The 19284-nt window shown below is 38.3% G+C and overlaps 1 protein-coding gene across 4 annotated transcripts in view; it reads right to left on the reverse strand.

Moving 5' to 3' along the window:
* Window positions 1-18112, reverse strand: part of LOC149543587 (uncharacterized) — a 58609-nt gene extending 40497 nt beyond the window's left edge. For all 4 annotated transcript variants that reach the window (XM_089798372.1, XM_089798375.1, XM_089798374.1 and 1 more), the window contains exons 1-2: window positions 17399-18112; window positions 16499-17302 (exon numbers count right to left, since the gene is read on the reverse strand). In XM_089798372.1, the coding sequence (XP_089654498.1) occupies window positions 16499-17302; window positions 17399-17806 (1212 nt within the window). In that variant the 5' untranslated portion in view covers window positions 17807-18112. The remainder of the gene's footprint in view (window positions 1-16498; window positions 17303-17398) is intronic.
* Window positions 18113-19284: the final 1172 nt, after the last annotated feature.

The raw sequence follows: 19284 nt of genomic DNA on the forward strand, positions 1-19284 counted from the left end.
TGGGGCTTTATATTTTAGCCCTTATTCACTGATGGATGTCATCGGTAAATATTGTGTAGCCGATGGGTTGATGTCGTCGGTAAATGTCATGTAGCCCACTGTCGTCGGTAAATATTGTGTAGCCGACAGGTTAATGTCGTCGGTAAATATTGTGTAGCCGACAGCACCTTCGAGAAGGTTCTTGTTATGTAGCCAACGGACCCCTTCATAAAGGTTCTTCGGAAAGTATATATACACCATCCGTGATCATTGTAATCATGATCATAAGCATTATGTAATCTCTTGGGCATATATGCAAATAATAAAAGGAGTACTGTTGTGTTACATGTTCTTGTCTATTGCCTATATGCATTAATCTATCTACCCCATACGGTAAACATTTGGCGCAGTTGCCCAATGGACCTGGAACAAGGGCAGAGGAATGAAGACTAATGCCAAATCAGCTTAACAAGGATAGAAATAAGAGAAAGGGAAAAGATGGAATACGCACCACACAAGAAAATTTAATTTTAGCACAACAGGTCAAGCGCAAACGGAGGTTTCAGCAGATTGTCGACGAACACCAAAGCACTGAGGAATTGTTGGAAGAGACTTGACAGCGGTTGGATTTGGTGGAAGAAGCAAGGGAGGAATTTCCGAACCTGTATACCCCAAAGGAACAGAATCCAAACAAAAGGGAATTAACTCGCACGGCTCGAAGTGTCGAAAGAGCACGAGCGTGGAGTGAACTCTTCGTCTACGATACATTTCCGGAACGGACAACTTCGCTTAACGACGATCCTTCTTCACCAAAGAACGCAACTGTTGATAAGACGACTGTCCGAAATAGCGCCGATGTTGGAGTACAAAGCGTCGGTGTTGGAGTGCAAACTGTCGAGATACAGAGCGTCGATGTCGGAGTGCAAACCGTCGCGATACAAAGCGTCGGTGTCGGAGTGCAGAACAGCGCCGGTGTTGCAGTGTTGAATAGCGCTGGCAGAGCAGTACTGAACAATGCCTGTACACAAAATCAAGTAATAATGGCAAGACCAAAGGAGAAGTTGCCAAAGTTTGATGGTGATGGAACGGTCGATCCAATTAGACATTGTAAGACATGCGAAACAATTTGGACAGCAAATGGCGTAACCAACACAGATGAATGGGTCCAATAATTTCCAGCAACTCTACGGGGTGTAGCAGTTGATTGGTTTGCCGACGTCGATCCCCAAAAATTAACTAATTGGGCGGGAGTTAAAAGGAGTTTATCACCGAGTTTCAATTACTGCACAACGACAATGAGATCGTAGCAGAAATATACAACACAAAGCAAGGAAAAAATGAAACAGTCTGAGTATATGCCAAAAAATTAAAAGAATTAATAAACAAGATGGAAAGTAAGACGGCAGATGGGCTGCAAAAGAGATGGTTCATTGAAGGACTACACCCGAAGTTAAGGAAGAAAATGAAGATTGTGTCGCCATCATCATACACCGAAGCATACAATCGAGCGATGGACTTAGAAAGTGAACAGAAAACAAAAAAGAAGAAGAAAAGTAGCTCATCCGACTCAGATGACGCATCTTTGGAAGAAAATAGCAGTGATGACGAAAAGGGCAGCAAGAAGGTCCGAGCTCTTCAGAAGGATATGCTCTAAATGATGAAGGAATTTAAGAATATGCAGAAAGAGACGAAGGGAAACGAGCTATGGTGCACAAACTGCAAGACAGAAGGTCACACGAAGGGATCCTGTCCGAAGAACCAGTTCTGTGAGATCTGCCAAATTATGGGACATTCCACAAAGGAATGCCTGTTCAATATGAAGACAAGAGAGCATCAACAAGTGCTCGTCACACAGGCAGCTTCCACGTCAGGAGGGAACCGAAACACAAACAATGATGGTGCCACTTCTGGTGGATACAAAAATAATAGTAGAGGGCAAAACAACAATACCAACAATAATAATGGGGGCCGCAGTTGAATTCAGTACGATGCGAACGGTCACCCAATGGTTCAATGTCGAGCATGCAATTTGTGGGGCCACTTTGCACGGAACTATACATCAACAAATGCACCAAAGTTGTTATGCAGATGGTGCAGTCCTGGAGATCATAAAGATGCCAAGTGCCCGAAATCGGGAGCGAATTTGATTAGCATCGATGCGAACGATGAAGAAGTCTTGGCAATCACCCGTAAACAAGCAAAACTGTACCCCGACCCGATGGAAGAAAAGAAGAGATTGGAAGAAGCACGGGCAGAAATTGAGAAAGCAACGCAAGCAGAGAAATCACAATTGAAGGACACTATTGGTACCTCAACAAGGAACTGCGCTAAACAAAACATAATAAGGCAGGTGATGCAAATGGAAGTCCCAATCACATTAAGTGACCTTCCCACAATGCCCCAGTTACGAATGGCCATTCTGAATATGACACCGTTTCCGAAAGCGACGGAGGAAACAGGAAGGGACAGTAGTGGAACGATAGCAACAGACCCAATGCTTCTGGCACTCAAACGGGAATGCATCCAGCAGTAGTCGAGATGGGCATTCTAGGAACTGTTCTGACAGACACAATTGTAGATGGAGGGTTAGGCATGAATGTGTTACCAGAAGATGTATGGAAAAAATTAAGACAACCTACGTTGTGGCCACCAACATTCCAGTTGCTCACGGCAAACCAGCATGGGATCAAACCGTTGGGAACCTTGATGGCGCAATCAATAACTATTGGAACGCAACCATTTTTATTGGATTTCGTGGTCATTCCACTGAAAAGAAGAGGGTATAACGCTATTCTTGGAAGGGGTTGGTTGGTACAAGCAAAAGTAAAACATGACTGAAAACGAAATTCCGTATCAATAGAACACGGAGGCAGAAGATTCATAATTGACCTGCACACAAATGGTAGGCGAGGAGGCAGCGTCATCGAATTTCGAAGGCGACAGTGGAGGGGATGACAAGGGGAAGAAGAGGATGGAACCTGATGAAGAGGGAGTATTGAGACTGGAAGGAGGGTCAAATGAGGACAACCTAGATTTGGTGAACGGACTATTTCACTGGCAGATGGAAGATTACAAACTCTTCCTGAGCTACAACATGTTGGGTGTTGAAGAAGAAAAAGGAAGAAACGAGTTCTTGGAAGAATATAGTGAACTAAAGGAAGGAGAAGCACAGATGGATGAAACACCAGCCCATACTTTCAGTGAAGATAAGCCGACAAAATATGAAGAGGCCACAATACAAACCATGAACCTCGGAGATGATATTGAACCAAAATATATATTGGTGGGAGAAGAGAGAGCTTTGACCCACACGGAAAAGAGAAGAATACACCATACGGCTGGAAATTTGCAGAAAGAGACTTGGAGGTGTACCATACGGCAAGCACAAGGCAAGGGAAAAATTACCACATGCTAGGTACCTTACGGAATGTAATCATTGTATGACGTACAGCTAGAAGGGATCGGATGCACGTGGTTATCTCCGTACGATGGTAAGGCAAAATAAGTTTATAAAGGCACAGGTATGATGGTTACTATTCTAAGTGTCTGGTAAGCTTGTTCCAAGCTAGTTATGAAGAAGCTTGAAGAGCAAAAGCACCGTTGGCTGGGAAGAAAGGAATAAGGAGTGGTGGAATTTGATGCGGCAGCATCTTATCTCAAGAGAAACTATTGGCGGACTCCTTAACGCATAGAGTTTAGGCTTTTGCATTGGCATTTTCAGGTCCAGAACGTGGCATAGAGAGTCTTGCAGAGTGGGAATAAGCAAAGCTTTAGAATAAGGGTATTTTGAGAGGCGTCAATTCAACACAAACACTAAGTAGGTGTTCCTAGATCAGACACAAAACACTCTAGACTAGAAGAGCGATTTGTATTGGAGTTGGTGCAGTAAGGTAGGCGAGTAAAGGAGCACAGTTGTAGGGCATACAGGGAAAGGCAAAAACAAATAAAGGCTTGCTTCTGTATGTGGCCAAGGGTCCATACAGTTGGAGGTCAAGAGGGGAATTTTTGCAATAGACAGATGTATGGAGAAGTAACTGATTGAACGGTAATTTATTTAGCAATCTGACAAAGGTATGCAATCAGCCGGAAAAAGGGCTTGGAGGAAGAAATTTGATCACGATTCAGCCATGAGTCAAAATATGCAAGTAGGGCCTTCTGGAGCATGGCCAGGTGGAAAAGACAAGGGCAAACAAAGGGCCAAAGTGCAGAACCAGTTGGATGTACAGATAACACCGCAGAACGTAGCATTCGAAGGGTTGAATGGGCTAGAATGCAAGAAATGATGGAATGAAAATCCGGATGACCACCTCGTCAAAGCAAGCATAGGGAAGGCACATGTAGAGTGGGCAATTCGGATGCCAGTTTTTTGTATCCGAGATTTCGAAGGTGTCTTGCGAATCATGATTGAGGCATATGACAAGCACTCTCGTAAAAGTTCAAATCCATACTTGGGATACGACGTGGTGATATCATTCCAGCCAACTGACTTTACCAGGGTATTCGGCATACCAGGAAAGACACAAGGAGGAAAGAAAATTGACAGTAAGCCAAGAAAGATGGACAAGGAGAGAAAATTAAAGCTGGTGGAATTAGTGTGCAGGGATCACGTATAGCAGAAGAAAGATGCCCTTACCGACACTTCGAGGGGAAAAAGGTTGCGGAAATCTGACATCAGAGAAGGCCATTGGAGGTGCCTCATGGACATGATAGAGTAGACTTACAAGGTCCAGTAGGGTGTCAGACATCTCCTTTCCACTAGTCAGTATGATGAACAGACTCATGAATGGGAGGGTTTGTGACTGGGCTTCTCTATTGGCCACACGCATGGATGAATTCATGACATTGCAGCATAAAACATTTTACATGCCGCACTATGCCATCGGATTCTTCTTGGAGGCAACTGCGAGGATGATACCAAAAGAAAAGTTGGAAATCCAGCCAAGTCCAAGAGTAACCGGCGAGCCTCCAACAATGTAGTGGAGGCATTTAGACACACCTGGAGGGTAGAAAGGCGTTGGCCAAAAGAGGGTACGGCAAGAGATGGAGGAATTTGGAAACACAGATAATGGCCGGCAGGATACATCTTGTGAGGAGGAGGACTTAGAGGAAATAGAGGAGGTGGAGCAGGATGAGGAGGAAGATGATGAGGAAGGCGGAGTGATTTTAGCAACCCCACTTCGCTTTCCACGGCAGTTGACAGCTGCACCAGTAACAGCTACGCCATCATTTTCAGCTCCGCATGTGCACACTATGGCAAATGTTCATATTCTAGGGTTTGGGCAGTTTAGACAACCGGTGTTGATGATCCCAGTCACCCTAAACCCCAAATCACTGGTAATAGCAGGATTAGGTTTACACTCAACGACTGCCCAACCTTCACGAAGTCGGAGGATAGCATCACCAACAGATGCACCTACGGGAATGCTACCTCAGCTGGTGGTTCAGGAGGGGAACGCACCTACGAGAACACTACCTCAGTCGGCAGTTCAAGAGGGGAGAGAATTGACCTCCGTACCACAGGAGCACGGATCACCTCAGTCAATAGCATTAAGTCTGCCACCGCCACATCCTTTAGCAGAGTCAACAGCCACGGAGGGAGGAGACAGTTAGGCAAAGGCACAAGAGCAAGTCCGATTAGAGGTGATTGGGACGGATGCAGTAGTCAGGATAGCCGACACACTGTTGGATGATGCAGTGGATCGGGATGCTGATTTGAGCTTGCTGGAAGCAGAACCCCAAACGCCAGCAACCGCACAAATTAGCTCAACAAGTCAGGCGAGTGAATATCTAAGACGACGACTACTTCCCCCAGTTGCCAAAGGTCCTTCCATCCAGTCTCCCATGAGAGAGGACCTACAGTTGGAGGCAATTTGGTCGAACAGCGAGGTTGTCGAGGTCCCTACATCACCGGAGGTAGGGGATCAAAGTACAGTAGCACCAGAAAGAGCAGAAGGAAGGGTACGGATGAAGGGCCCTATACCAGTAGCGGAGGAAAAGGATAAGGATATCCATTCATGCCTCAGTGACATCACCGAGAGAAGCAAGTGCCAGGCAGAGTTGGTGCTCACAAAGAGACAATGGGTAGAGGCTGGGTAAGAAGCTTGGGAGGCCACAAAGAAGGTTTGGGAGGAGATGGTCAACTAACTTGCCACCTAGCAGATTGCTTTGGAAATGGAGCGGACAACATTATTAGCACAACTCGAGGAAATTGCACGAGGGAAGCACGAGGCAGAACAACAACTTGCAGCAGCGCTATAGGAAAAGGAATCAGCAAAGAAAGCACATGATCAGAAAGAAGTTGAATGCCATGAAGTCACCATGATGCTAAAGGAGGTAGTAGAAGAGAATTCACAGATCAGAGCTGATCTAAAGGTCCGAACAGAACAAGTGTATCAGCTACGACGAAGTCAACCTACACTGTCGGAGACACATCCTTCGGTCTAGTATCTATGCATTAATGTAATTAGTTGTTTTTGAGCTTTGTTGTGTTGTTGTCTAGAGACAACTTTTCTTTTTGGGGGGGATGATGTCGTCAATAAATATTGTGTAGCTGACGGGTTGATGTCGTCAATAAATATTGTGTAGCCAACTGTCATCAATAAATATTGTGTAGCCGAAGGGTTAATGTCATCGGTAAATATTGTGTAGCCGACAGCCCCTTCGAAAAGGTTCTTGTTATGTAGCCGACAAACCCCTTCAGGAAGGTTCTTTGGAAAGTATATATACACCATCCGTGATCATTGTAATCATGATCATAAACATTATGTAATCTCTTCGGCATATATTCAAATAATAAAAAAAGTATTGTTGTGTTACATGTTCTTGTCTATTGTCTGTATGCATTAATCTATTTACCCCATACAATAAACAATGGTTGGCTAAAACCATCTACAAGCCAAAATGCTTCAAGCCCTGACCCTAGATCCTAGGTGCTCCTGCACCATCCACTCTTCGACTCAATGCAAGATGGCTTCATGCGGACTTATCCTACTTCTTTAATGTGTTTGCAAGAATGCTATAGATATTCTATGAATCTCATGTGTTATTGTCTAACCCTAATAATGGTTATATGTATTAGACATGTGTACACGTTTTTTATGTTGTGCTTGCAGGATTCAAATCTAGGATCACACTATTTGAGGAGAAATTTAACTTGGTAAGATGTAATACTTGTTCAAGATTGTAACTGCGATAGAGATCTTTTATCTCTGGAAATATGGATGTTATTACCGCTATAGTCGCCTTCGACTAAAAAGGACACTTAGGTTTTAATTGTAATATTAATGTAATGACGTGTTATAGGCATGGAAATTCAAAGAGTTGTAATTGTAATTGGAATAAAGAGTGATGTTTTCAGCGGTTGGAGAGACTTTCAATTGGAATGTGAAGCGGCTCTCCTTAAGTTATATATATCGCATCAAGCAATAGGCATTGTACACTTGAACTTTTATGATCAATAAAATAATATTTTTTGTTGTACGGCTGGGTTTTTCCCTTCATTCTAGAAGGGTTTTCCCAGGACATTTCTGGAGTTTATTATGTCAGTTTTGGCTCTTTTCTTATTGTTGTTTATCATCATTGATTTTTGGGCTCTAGATTTAACATGGTATAAGAGACAAGTTAGATAATTGCAATTGTAAGAGCTTTTCTTGTTCATTCTATTCGTTGGCTCTCGTTATTTGTATCCATATCTCTTTGTATTTTTAGATGCATGTTTTGCATTATCTGCCCTCGCATCACTTGTCATTATGTTATATTTTTAGGGTTTGCATTTGCATGGGTAGATAATAGCTTTCTTGTTTAAAATTTTTTGGATATTTATTAAGGCGAAAACATTGTTTATTTATTTTTATTAAGTTTTATTTGCCTTTTGATCATTTGGATTATCGCAAAATGTTTGGTTTATGCTTTAGGGTTTTTGTGAATAGTGGTGTCGAGCTGGCACAATTTGCCCGCATTGAAAATCTTCACCACTCTCTTCAATTCATGAGTAGTTTCAGTCTCTCTATTACCGCCTATAGAGGGATCTTTGTCTTATTTGTCTAAGTCTCCATCGCCTCTAAGGGAAGTGGATGTTCTGGATGTTCTTATGCTAGTCTTCACCGCAATTCTTGTAGTCTTTTTATGTTTCTCTTCTTTGTCAGCAATGAAGCCTTGTCCCATTCGATCAATGCGTCATCACCGTGAGCATTTTCCCTGATTTTCTTCATCTCTCTGCTAGAAAATCTCTACGCTCGGTTGAAGTTGTATTTGATCTATTTACCATCAAATTCTAAGTTCCTCTCTTCCTATAACGACTCACTCTTTCTCCAAGTGTAGTGGGTTTTTCATTCGATTTCTTGTGTTCGAGGGTGTTTGTCAGATCGGTTATGGCTTCTATCTTTTATGGATTTGTTGTGATCTTTCTATGAGCAGTTTTGCACCGTAGTTGCCTGTTTTTGATATTGTTCTATGGTGTCTTTTCTCCCACCCTTTTATATCCTCAGGGGTCTCCCTTTGATATCGTTTGTTGTTTCATTATTTTTGTTAAGAATCTTTTGAGCTCGTTTGAGGAAGTGGATTGAGCTTTGGGAAACCAAGAGAAGTCACCTTAGCAATTGTTCTAGTTCTCTCCTTCACCTACATCAAGTGCACAAAAAATTCTTCTGTGGACATGGCATATGTAACTAAGCATGTCATTTAGTGTCCTTCTCCCATCAGATTAGTGAATGGAATCATCAATGAATGAATTCATTGGTGATTGAAATGTTTCGATAACTACCTTGCCTCCTTGTAGTTCAAAAATAGCGTGTGGTGCAACTGTCGGTTCTTGCATACCTGATGTGACCAATCAAACAGCAGAAATTCAATATGGCAATTTAAGTAACTGTAGTCACTTCTCCTTGCTTTGAGCCTTTGTCCTTAGGCTTTCTTTGGTATGCACAGGTTTTTTGTAAATTTTATGTATCTTCGTGCTAGTCTTGAGATTTTAGCTTATGATCATATCGTGTTTAATGGAAGAAGGCATGAATTTTTTTTATCAGTCATAAATGTGCCATTATCGTTGAACTAACATTCAATATTTTGAGCTAAGAGCATTGGCTGAGTAATTGTTTCAGGCTTGTGGTAGTAAAGATTTAAAAATCTTTCATACAAACAGGAATTTCAATGGTCATGGTGTTTTCTTGCTTTCCCTTTACGGTTAAAATAACATTTCTTGGCCTAGAAGCTAGAGAATTTCTAAATTCCAGATGTTGCTTTCATCATTTGATAGGATGAAAGGGCCTCTTTGCGAAAGGACGTTGTTAATGATCTGCTCCAATAAATGATGCGATATTGATTGTGTTCCAGGCTAATGATCCAATGTCGTAGTTCAAGGATTATGTTCTCCTTGCCATTCAATTAGAATGATAATTATAGTGGGTGAAAGTCTTTCTCAGATTAACATATCATATAGACTATCAAATAAGAAAGTGATGATTTCAATTTGGTGGTTATTTTGAGTCAACTATTTATATGGCTGGTAAGAAAATTTTCTTTTCAGTACTCATCTCCTCATATGATAGATTGGTTTACTAATCCATCTTCGTTGCAGGATGCAACAGGAACAGCAATGATTAAGAGGGTGATGTTTTAGCTTCAGAGGGAGTGCTTATGGAATCCCTTTCATTCTCATATATGCTTGTGATGCTTGTGATATTTGTAAAATTTGAGACTTAAATGGAACTTTCTTGTTTTGTTTCTATTCTTGTGTGAATAAATGAGATTGTACGAATCAGCTATGATAACTCTTTCACTACGCGATAGTGAACATCATGTTGAGAGAGTCCATAATGTCATCACATTGAGAGATTCCATGATGGTAGTTGGATGTCAAGTTGACAGATTCCATTACAGTTCATGTTGAGAGAGTTTGTGATTAAAGGCTTAGTTGTGAGTCTTACAAATCTGTCATGTTGAGTGATTCCATGATTATCAATATTAAACAATGAGTAAATTGCTCTCTTAGTGTCATGTTGAGAGATTCCATGAAAACTATTTGTATTTCCTACAGGGTTTTCATGTTGAGTGATTCCATGAAATTGTTTTTAAGATCCATGTGATTAGATTTTATCATTGACATTTTGATTGCAACCTTTGTAGTGCCTGCTCCTAGGTCGCATTTTTGTTATCATTGTCGAACTCTTTTAGGGCTAGTTTTATGTTGATGATTATTAGTAACACTATTTTGAGATTATCATATATTGTTTCAGATTTAGTTTATTATATGATGAGATTACTTGGTACTTTATAGTTCATGTATGCATGATGATTATTCAAGTGATTTCAATTATTGATGATGATTAGATAGATGCTTTATTCTGTGTGTGTTTTTTTATGGATACTTACCCCATACTTGCATGTGTATGGTGTGCGTGTTTGTTTTCTTTCTGTATGGCGTTTCTGATGTGGTTAAGGAAGGGAGTCGTAGTCACCTGCTAGTTGTGATCTACACGATGCACCACTTCCTGCCATTCTCTGTTTAGCTTAGTATATATTGTGCTTGTACATGCATGGATTTTATGCAGGTTGCAGGTACCGAGTATCGACTTCCCTAAATTGCCAAGATGAGCGTACCCTATCGCATTATCTCAATGGTAGGAGAGGGGAGATAAATTCTTGAGTCCAAATCCCAACCCTTTAAGCCATTTGTCCAAGTATCTGAGTCGAGTACCCTCCGAATGCGTCAGATGGCGTAATTCGTGATATTAACCCTTGGTTTGATTTTGTATGTGTTTTGCTATGATGGGTTTTCGTATTTTACTTTATGAGTCTTTAGTGTATTTTCTATTAATTAAGCCTAATTAAAAGATTTAATTAATAGTTTAATTTAATGGAAAATTAATATGATATTTTAATATTTATTTTATTTAATTAATAAAAGAATTAAATTTGGAGATGAAAGTTATAAGTTTAAATTTGGATCCCTTTGCGAGGTGTTACAATTGGTATCAGAGCTTGAGTTTCAACATTGGGAGCTCTGGGTACATTGGAATGCCACTAGTGTTAACTAGTTGAACAAAACAAAAACTTTGAACTATCATGTGTATCTCTTTCAAACTGAAACTTGAAACTAGGTGAGTTGAAACATGACTTAAACTGTTACTTGCATATTTTTCATATTTCAGCACTTAGGTTTCAAAATTGAAGTTATACTGAAAACCTAAACATGGGCAAAACTGAAAATTGAAACTTATTCTAGTTGCAAAACATGTATCTTTTATCTATGCTTTGAGGTAGTATGCCTTTGCGAGCATTATGTTGCTCTGGTTTAGAATGTATTAGGGGATCTATTTCATTATTTGTTAAAAGAATGAATGTTGGATCAATATGGTTTTCGGTTTATCATTAAACCAGAATCATATTGCTCTAAGTGTGTTGTAGTGTCATCAGTGGAATCATATTCCCCTACAGGGGGAAAGGGTTCAATGGGACTTGCACAGTGAGTTCTTCAGTATTATCATTCATGTAGGCTTCTAGGAGTAAGCCTAATTCTAGGGGGGGTGGATGTAGTGCCTGCCCCTAGGTCCCATTTTTGTTATCATTGTCGAACTCTTTTAGGGCTAGTTTTATGTTGATGATTATTAGTAACATTATTTTGAGATTATCATATATTGTTTCAGATTTAGTTTATTATATGATGAGATTACTTGGTACTTTATAGTTCATGGATGCATGATGATTATTCAAGTGATTTCAGTTATTGATGATGATTAGATAGATGGTTTATTCTGTGTGTGTTTTCTTATGGATACTTACCCCATACTTGCATGTGTATAGTGTGCGTGTTTGTTTTCTTTCTGTATAGCATTTCTGATGTGGTTAAGGGAGTCGTAGTCACCTGCTAGTCGGGATCTACATGATGCACCACTTCCTGCCATTGCCTGTTTAGCTTAGTATATATTGTGCTTGTACATGCATGGATTTTATGCAAGTTGCAGGTACCGGGTATCGACTTCCCTGAATTGCCAAGATGAGCATACCCTATCGCATTATCTCAATGGTAGGAGAGGGGAGATAAATTCTTGAGTCCAAATCCCAACCCTTTAAGCCATTTGTCCTAATTGAAAATTAAGACAAGTATCTGAGTCGAGTACCCTCCGAATGCATCGGATGACGTAATTCGTGATATTAACCCTTGGTTTGATTTTGTATGTGTTTTGCTATGATGGGTTTTCATATTTTACTTTATGAGTCTTTAGTGTATTTTCTATTAATTAAGCCTAATTAAAAGATTTAATTAATGGTTTAATTTAATGAAAAATTAATATAATATTTTAATATTTATTTTATTTAATTAATTGGGAAATTAATTAAATTAAATAATTAAATTTGGAGATGAAAGTTATAAGTTTAAATTTGGATCTCTTGGCGGGGCGTTACAGCCTTGAATAATTGATCAGTTCAGATTTCTCTCTGGCTAAGAGGGAGTGTTGAAGATTGTAGCTACGATAGAGATCTCTCATCTCTGGAAATATGGATGTTATTGCCGTTATAGTTGTCCTCAACTGAAAAGGACACTTATATTTGAATTGTAATATTAAATGTAATGATGTGTCATTCGACATGCGTTGAGGCATGAAAATTCAAAGAGTTGTAACTATAATTGTAATAAAGAGTCACATTTTCGGAAATTAAAGAGACCTTCGGTTGGAATGTGAAGGGTCTCTCAAGTTATATATATCGCATCAAGCGATAGGCATTGTACACTTGAATTTTTATGATCAATAAAATGGTATTTTTTGTTGTGTGGCTGGGTTTTCCCTTCATTCTAGAAGGGTTTTCCCAAGATATTTCTGGTGTTTATTGTTTCAGTTTTGGCTCTTTTCTTATTGATGTTTATCATCATTGATTTTTGGGCTCCAGATTTAACAACACTAACCCTAAATTGTTGTAATTGTGATTTTTTAGGAAAAATTTGAGGACAGACTAGAAAGGGGACATTACAAATGAACCCTTGATTTCCATCACTGAATTAGTGGATTAGAACCTTGATTCGAACTAGGGTGATCTCATGCAAAGATTGCAGATGAACTTCAAAGTGACAAGCAAATTAGAACCACCGTGAAATCTTGTTGAATATACATCAGCAATTATCCTGATAATACATGACTGTTTCCATAGTGTCATACTTGTGTATGTTCTGTCAGCCTTTCATTGCATCATACTTAAATCGTGTGGAGTGGCTCTTACAGTGTCATTATTGGCATAATAGACAGGTAGTATAGATGCTCATTTATTAATATAACAGGTAGTCATTATTCCTTGTAGTGAATTGTTTCTGGGCATAAATTTGTAATGGTCATTATTGGCATAATAGACAGGTAGTATAGATGCTCATTTATTAATATAACAGGTAGTCATTATTCCTTGAAGTGAATTGTTTCTGGGCATAAATTTGTAATGGTTTAGTGGGCTACTGTAGGTACTTGGCAGCACTTTGTGTAACAAATTAAATCAAGATTCAGCATCAATGACTACTTGCATCTGGGAATGGTATGCTGTCCATACATGATTATTATCTGGGATCTATATGTATATACTATATTGATGTCTGCCGTAACAGCATTGCACACTTGGCCTGCATTATTATGACAAAGAGGACTTCATTTAGGCTGCCTCTGTGGGCTGGAATAGTAAGATTATTTTATAAATTTCATTGTCTATAACTACTGTGTACTTCAACTTGTATAGTAATTAATAGTATCCAATTTGGTTGCAGAGCTAAACTGTGGAAACTGTTGAAGGGAATGAAAATTGATCAGATTATCATCAAATAATCCAGTGGGGATATTACAGTAGGTGATAAGGTGCAGTTATCCTTAGATGAAAAATGACTCTGGAGACAAGAAAGGATGATGAAACTCTGGCATAAAGTCCATTTCTTATAATAAAGCAGATAGCTAAGAATGGAATATTTGTTGGTGCTTCAGTTGAGGATTATTTTCCACATATCTTGGATGAAATATAATGGTATGTGGTTCTCCAAAAGAAGGAAAAGCAAATTCGTGAGACATGTCTAAGGCTTAAAAGGCCAAATAACAAGAAAAGCAAAAAGGTACCTAAAAGAGGATGGTGGTTAAACATTCCCACAACTATTGAGTCCCAAACATTTGGGGACCAAAAGCCTCCTGATTGACATGATCCATGAAAATGGATCGAGTTCATGATCAAGTGATCACTTGCATATGACATCAATTTTGGAGAAATGAATTAAAACTTGCCTACACAAAGAGATGGATTTTCACCAATTTCAAAAGATAAAGAGCTTGTAAACAGGTTAGACATAGACTTGGGACGATTTAAAGCATCCTAGGGAAGATAGAATATATGTGTGCAGGCTTCAAAACAAAATATTTTTCTAGTTTTGACATTTATGCAACTTTCCAAAGGCAGCAAGAGCATCATCAATTATGAAAAGGGATGACAACTGCAGCAAGAGTGCACTGACCACCTGGGAAAAGCAGTAAATGCATCACAGGCTTGACAGCACATTATAATGTGAGGGGTTTTGTCCATTTATTTCAGTATCCAAGTGTTGGGAGGCATAATATAGTGGCACTATAGCATAGTTTCGTATTCCTCTTGTAAACTCGGTGAGCAGGGTTTAGCATCATGGAGCAGGGTTTTGAAGGTATAAGACACCATTGTAGTGTTTGCAGGCCAAATAAACATATCAATAGCTTATGTGAATGAATGTTCTACTTACTCCGATGAAGTGGACTAAATCATAGTTGCTTGAGGAGCATCTTGCTCACTTTTACTGGACGTTTTGTTACCATTCCGAGGTTCTCAAATGTAACATCAGTATATCAGTCTTTGTGTGTATGTTTCCTTGTGATTTCTTCAACTGATTTCATATTAGTGTTGCTTGGATACTGCAAATTATACATTATCTGTGTTAGTTTCCTGCACTTAATAAGCTTTTATAGATGCTTTTAAGGGCTTTGAGTAGAGTAACCATAGTTGGTGAGCCAAGTGAGGATTATTTAGATGATTAACATATTAACAGTGATTGTAGAAGAACTATACGATACGTATATGAAACCCCATGTTTAAGAGAGAATTGATGTCTCTATTTTCCAATTGCAGGGTGATAGATATTTTACTTGCCAAAACAAACATATTGAAAGAGAGCGAACAATCAAGTAGTGGCAATACATTATGTTGGTATCTAGTGCAACCCGTTGTCATTGAGTTTCAACAAGTAGTCCTTCTGTTTAAAGAAATGCTTCACGTCATAGATCATTCCAAGACATCCAAACAATTTTACTCGATGATGCAAGGTATGTAAGCTTTGATCCCGAATAGGACGGCAAGTAGGAGAGATCAAGACACCACGAGGAAGAGCCACTATGAGGGTTGAAGCAGGCTTTTCATAGTTTGCAATATGTCAGATTGTATTTGGCCAAGAGAAGAGTAAGTTCAGAGTATGAATGTTTGAAGTTGTTGCGCACTGTGCTGCTGCCACAGGAGGAAAACTAATTACTTTGAGAATGTTTGGAGTGGTTGCCCACTGTACTACTGCCACAGGTGGAAAATTAATAACTTGAGGTTCATCTGAAGAGGAACAATAACTTTACTGAGGTAGAAAGGATAAGGCAAGATCTGAGAGAAATGAACCAAAAATGACTTTGAAATTTTTGAAAAAGGACTTGTTTGCTAATACTCTTAGTGCTTTTTAAAGTTCCTAGGATGTGTAAAACGAGGGCAGATTCATTAGAAAAGTGGACCTGTATTGAATGTTAAACTCAATACAATGTGGTCTTAGATAGTGATGGCTAAGTTTATGCATGTCCAAACAGGAGTGAACTAAAGTTAAGAATGAACAGAGAAAATGAGCTTACTACAACAGACAGAGGCAGTATTAGTTGTTTGTTTGCATATATATTTTCAAATGGAGATTATTAACACTTATGTGTTAGTCTGCTGCAATGTATTAAGGAAATATTAGTTGTTTGTTCAAGATAGTTTAATGGAGATTTAGGGGAAACACTTCGTGTTAGTCTGGTCAATGCACTGAGGCAATACTAGTTATTTGTTTGCAACACATGTTTAATGGTGGTTACAAAGAAACGGTTATGTGGAACACATGATCCTTATTAATCATGGATCGGAAGGTTTACCTGTGTGGTTGATTCGTTAGGGTTTATATCATTATTACTAACTAGTTTGTGTTGGATTCTTCAGAAAATATCTTATGTTTCTCTATTGTGTTTCTTTGTTTGTAATATATTTTACTTCAATCAATCTTGACATTTTAGTCATTTATAGGATAATCTTGATTCAGCAACTCTGTGATCGATAGAAAAGCTCCTTTTTTTTTCTTGGGATCCAAAAGCAAGAGACCGACTTAAAAAGATCATGCAAGAAGACTATAGCCTGGTTCTCTGATTAAAATTTTATTATGAAAACTGAATCACAAAGTGTAATAAAGAGACTGCTAATGTCTACCAATGACCAAAGAATACATCTTCCATCGTCAGAAACTCTAACTTACCTCCTTACCACTTGAAGTTTCCCCGCTCTCAACCGTAACAGATACCTCTGTAGTACCCGATGTCAAAGCTTCATCCTCGCCACTGAGAGAAGTGTGATTGTTGCGCGTAACTGAACCATTCTCAGCATATGATGAGCTCTCTTGATGCTGAAGCCGCTTCTGTTGTTGTTGTTCCACTTCTTGGGTTGCCGAGATGGCTAAAGGAGATTGCCCTGGATATTCGACCTCTTTTGTCAAACAATCTATATCTGCAGTTGAGACATTTTCCGCTCCAGAAACTTCCCCAATTGATGAACAATCTTCGGCTGTAGAATATACAGACGTTAATCCAGGGACCAAAACCGGAACTCCTCCATTAATCTCCCTTATTTCAGCGATGCGATCTCTACTCTCTGGAAACTCTTCTTGTGTTGCTCCAACAACTTGGTCATCATTTTCTGTCGCTCCAAGTGTTTCTCTACTAGCTATTTCATCTGTAAAAGACATCGGTGCCAATCCAGGGACCAAAACCGGAACTCCTCCCTCAATCTCCCCTCTTTCAACAACGCCAGCTGTCTCTGCCAACTCTTCTCGTGATTGGTCTTCAGTTTCTGTCTCACCAAGTGTTTCCCTAATAGCTTGTTCTTCAGTTTCTGCCTCCGTGACTGTCTGAAGATCAAAGTCATACCAATCCTGTGAAACCAATAATGTAGTTCGGGTTTCCCAGGTTTCGAATACCCGATCAGGGCCTGGCTGCCAATGGAATTCCCCCTCCTTGTCTCTGAGTATGAACTTGAAATAAATCCTCCTACCCAGTGGAATGTCCTACACAAACACAATCCAAAGCACATCTAGTAACAGAGACATTCAGGGGCTTTAGTAGAACTAGACACAAGGAAAGTAGGGTAAAGTTAAATTTACCATGGTGGGTGTTGTCCAAATGTGACCAGAAGACCAAGTCATAGGAATAGCAAGCTGGGGATTCCATGATCCCAAAACGGGCTCCTCTCCAACAACACAGAAATCTTCACCAAACTCACATTCTTTCTGCAGGATCAGCTTTACCCTCACAGTTCTCTCATGGCCCGCCTCTGTATCTGCTTGTACTGCAAAAGTATTGCTTTCGTTGGAGCAGCAGCAGGCAATTGCATATAGATATGGCCGTGGCCATCTCTGATGGCCAGAGGATGCAGAGGAGTACTTCGAGAGGATGATCGGAGAAGATTTACAGTACAAGTGGGTTTGGGGTTTAACAAAATGTTTGGATTTGTTTAGTGAGTGTTGCAGAGCAGTTAAATGAAATTTTGTTGCAACTCCGCAGGCTTCCATGTTTTTCTTCTATCCGCTTTTGTCCTTATTTCATCTACAAATATAAGCATTTAAATCCCCCGGTTCTTAGCTCTTTGCTCATCCAACCGTCAAGACCAGAAGGTGAGTGCCGCGGCATTCGTGTGTTTTTCTGTGTATCTTTGAGATATCCATGAAAACTTTAGTTTATCCAGGTTCCGACGTGGCAACACGGCCAGACGATGAAAGTATAATCTCCAACTGCGATTGTCCACCAGGCGAAAATGTCACACCCTTCAATAGTTTCAACACACTCTGTGCTTTCAAAGTATATCCAGTCCACAAATTAACTATGGAAATTAGGAGGACTGGGCTATATAGATTTTTAGTTACTACCTTTATCACTAAACCGTTTGCAAAAAGTTTATTAATTTGCATTTTTTTTGAAATTGAAAAATACAATTTTTTTTAAACTTTATTAGTTCATGATGAAAAAAGCAATTAAAAAATTCAATCTTTTTCATAAAAAACACAAATATTTTTTTAACACCTCTATTAATGCAAGTATTAATTGCAACTTTATCTTTATCTTTTCTTGTGACAAGTGGATAAACTTTTTTGTTAAATAATCATTTTTCTAACACTTCTATTAATGAATACATTAATTTCAATTTTATCTTTTCCACATTTGTGACAAATAGATAAACTTCTTTTTTAAATACAATTAGTTTTAATGATGTTTATCTTTATAATTTATAAAATGTTATTCAAATATAGACATTTTAACTCTTTTAAATTGTCAATTTTCAAATATTATTTTTTATATAATTTAATTTCATATTTATTTTAATTTTAATTTATATATAAGTTTAAACTAGAATTTAATTATTTTTATTTTTACATATCTAAATCAATGCTTTTAATACATTTTCTTTTATTTTTTATTTTTATATATAATTTTATTAGATTATACATTTATTTAACATATATAATTTTTACTATATTGATATTTTTAATTTATACTTTAAAATACATAATATTAATTTTGTGTCAATTTGAATAAAGTTCAAATTATTTAGCTTGGTATATTATCAACTTTATTTATTATATGTGTGTTTGATTTTTTTAAACCATAAATGTTATTTTTAAATTAATTTATGTTTTTTTTATGCATTATATTTAACTTTAAGAATATTGTCCAGCTTCTGCAATTGGATGAATTTATCACTTGAACAAGATATATCAAACAATTTAATAATTGAAATTAATCAATTTAACTCTTTTTTTAAAAAAATTATACAATTTTATCTATATCTCATGTATAATTAGTTGATAAATATCTTTGGTATGATAAATGTTCTTTAGGATGTCATCTAATTTTAATTTAGCATGATACTATAATGTTTATTTATATATTCTTTTACTATTTTAATTAATATACATCATTGTAGTTATATAGTTTAATAATATACTAACTATACTCGTAATATAATTTAGTTTAGCACTATAATGTTATATTT

Source organism: Cupressus sempervirens, chromosome 8 (assembly GCF_028749045.1).
Source record: "Cupressus sempervirens isolate cs-2001-9-10 chromosome 8, ASM2874904v1, whole genome shotgun sequence".
Classification (NCBI taxonomy): domain Eukaryota; kingdom Viridiplantae; phylum Streptophyta; class Pinopsida; order Cupressales; family Cupressaceae; genus Cupressus; species Cupressus sempervirens.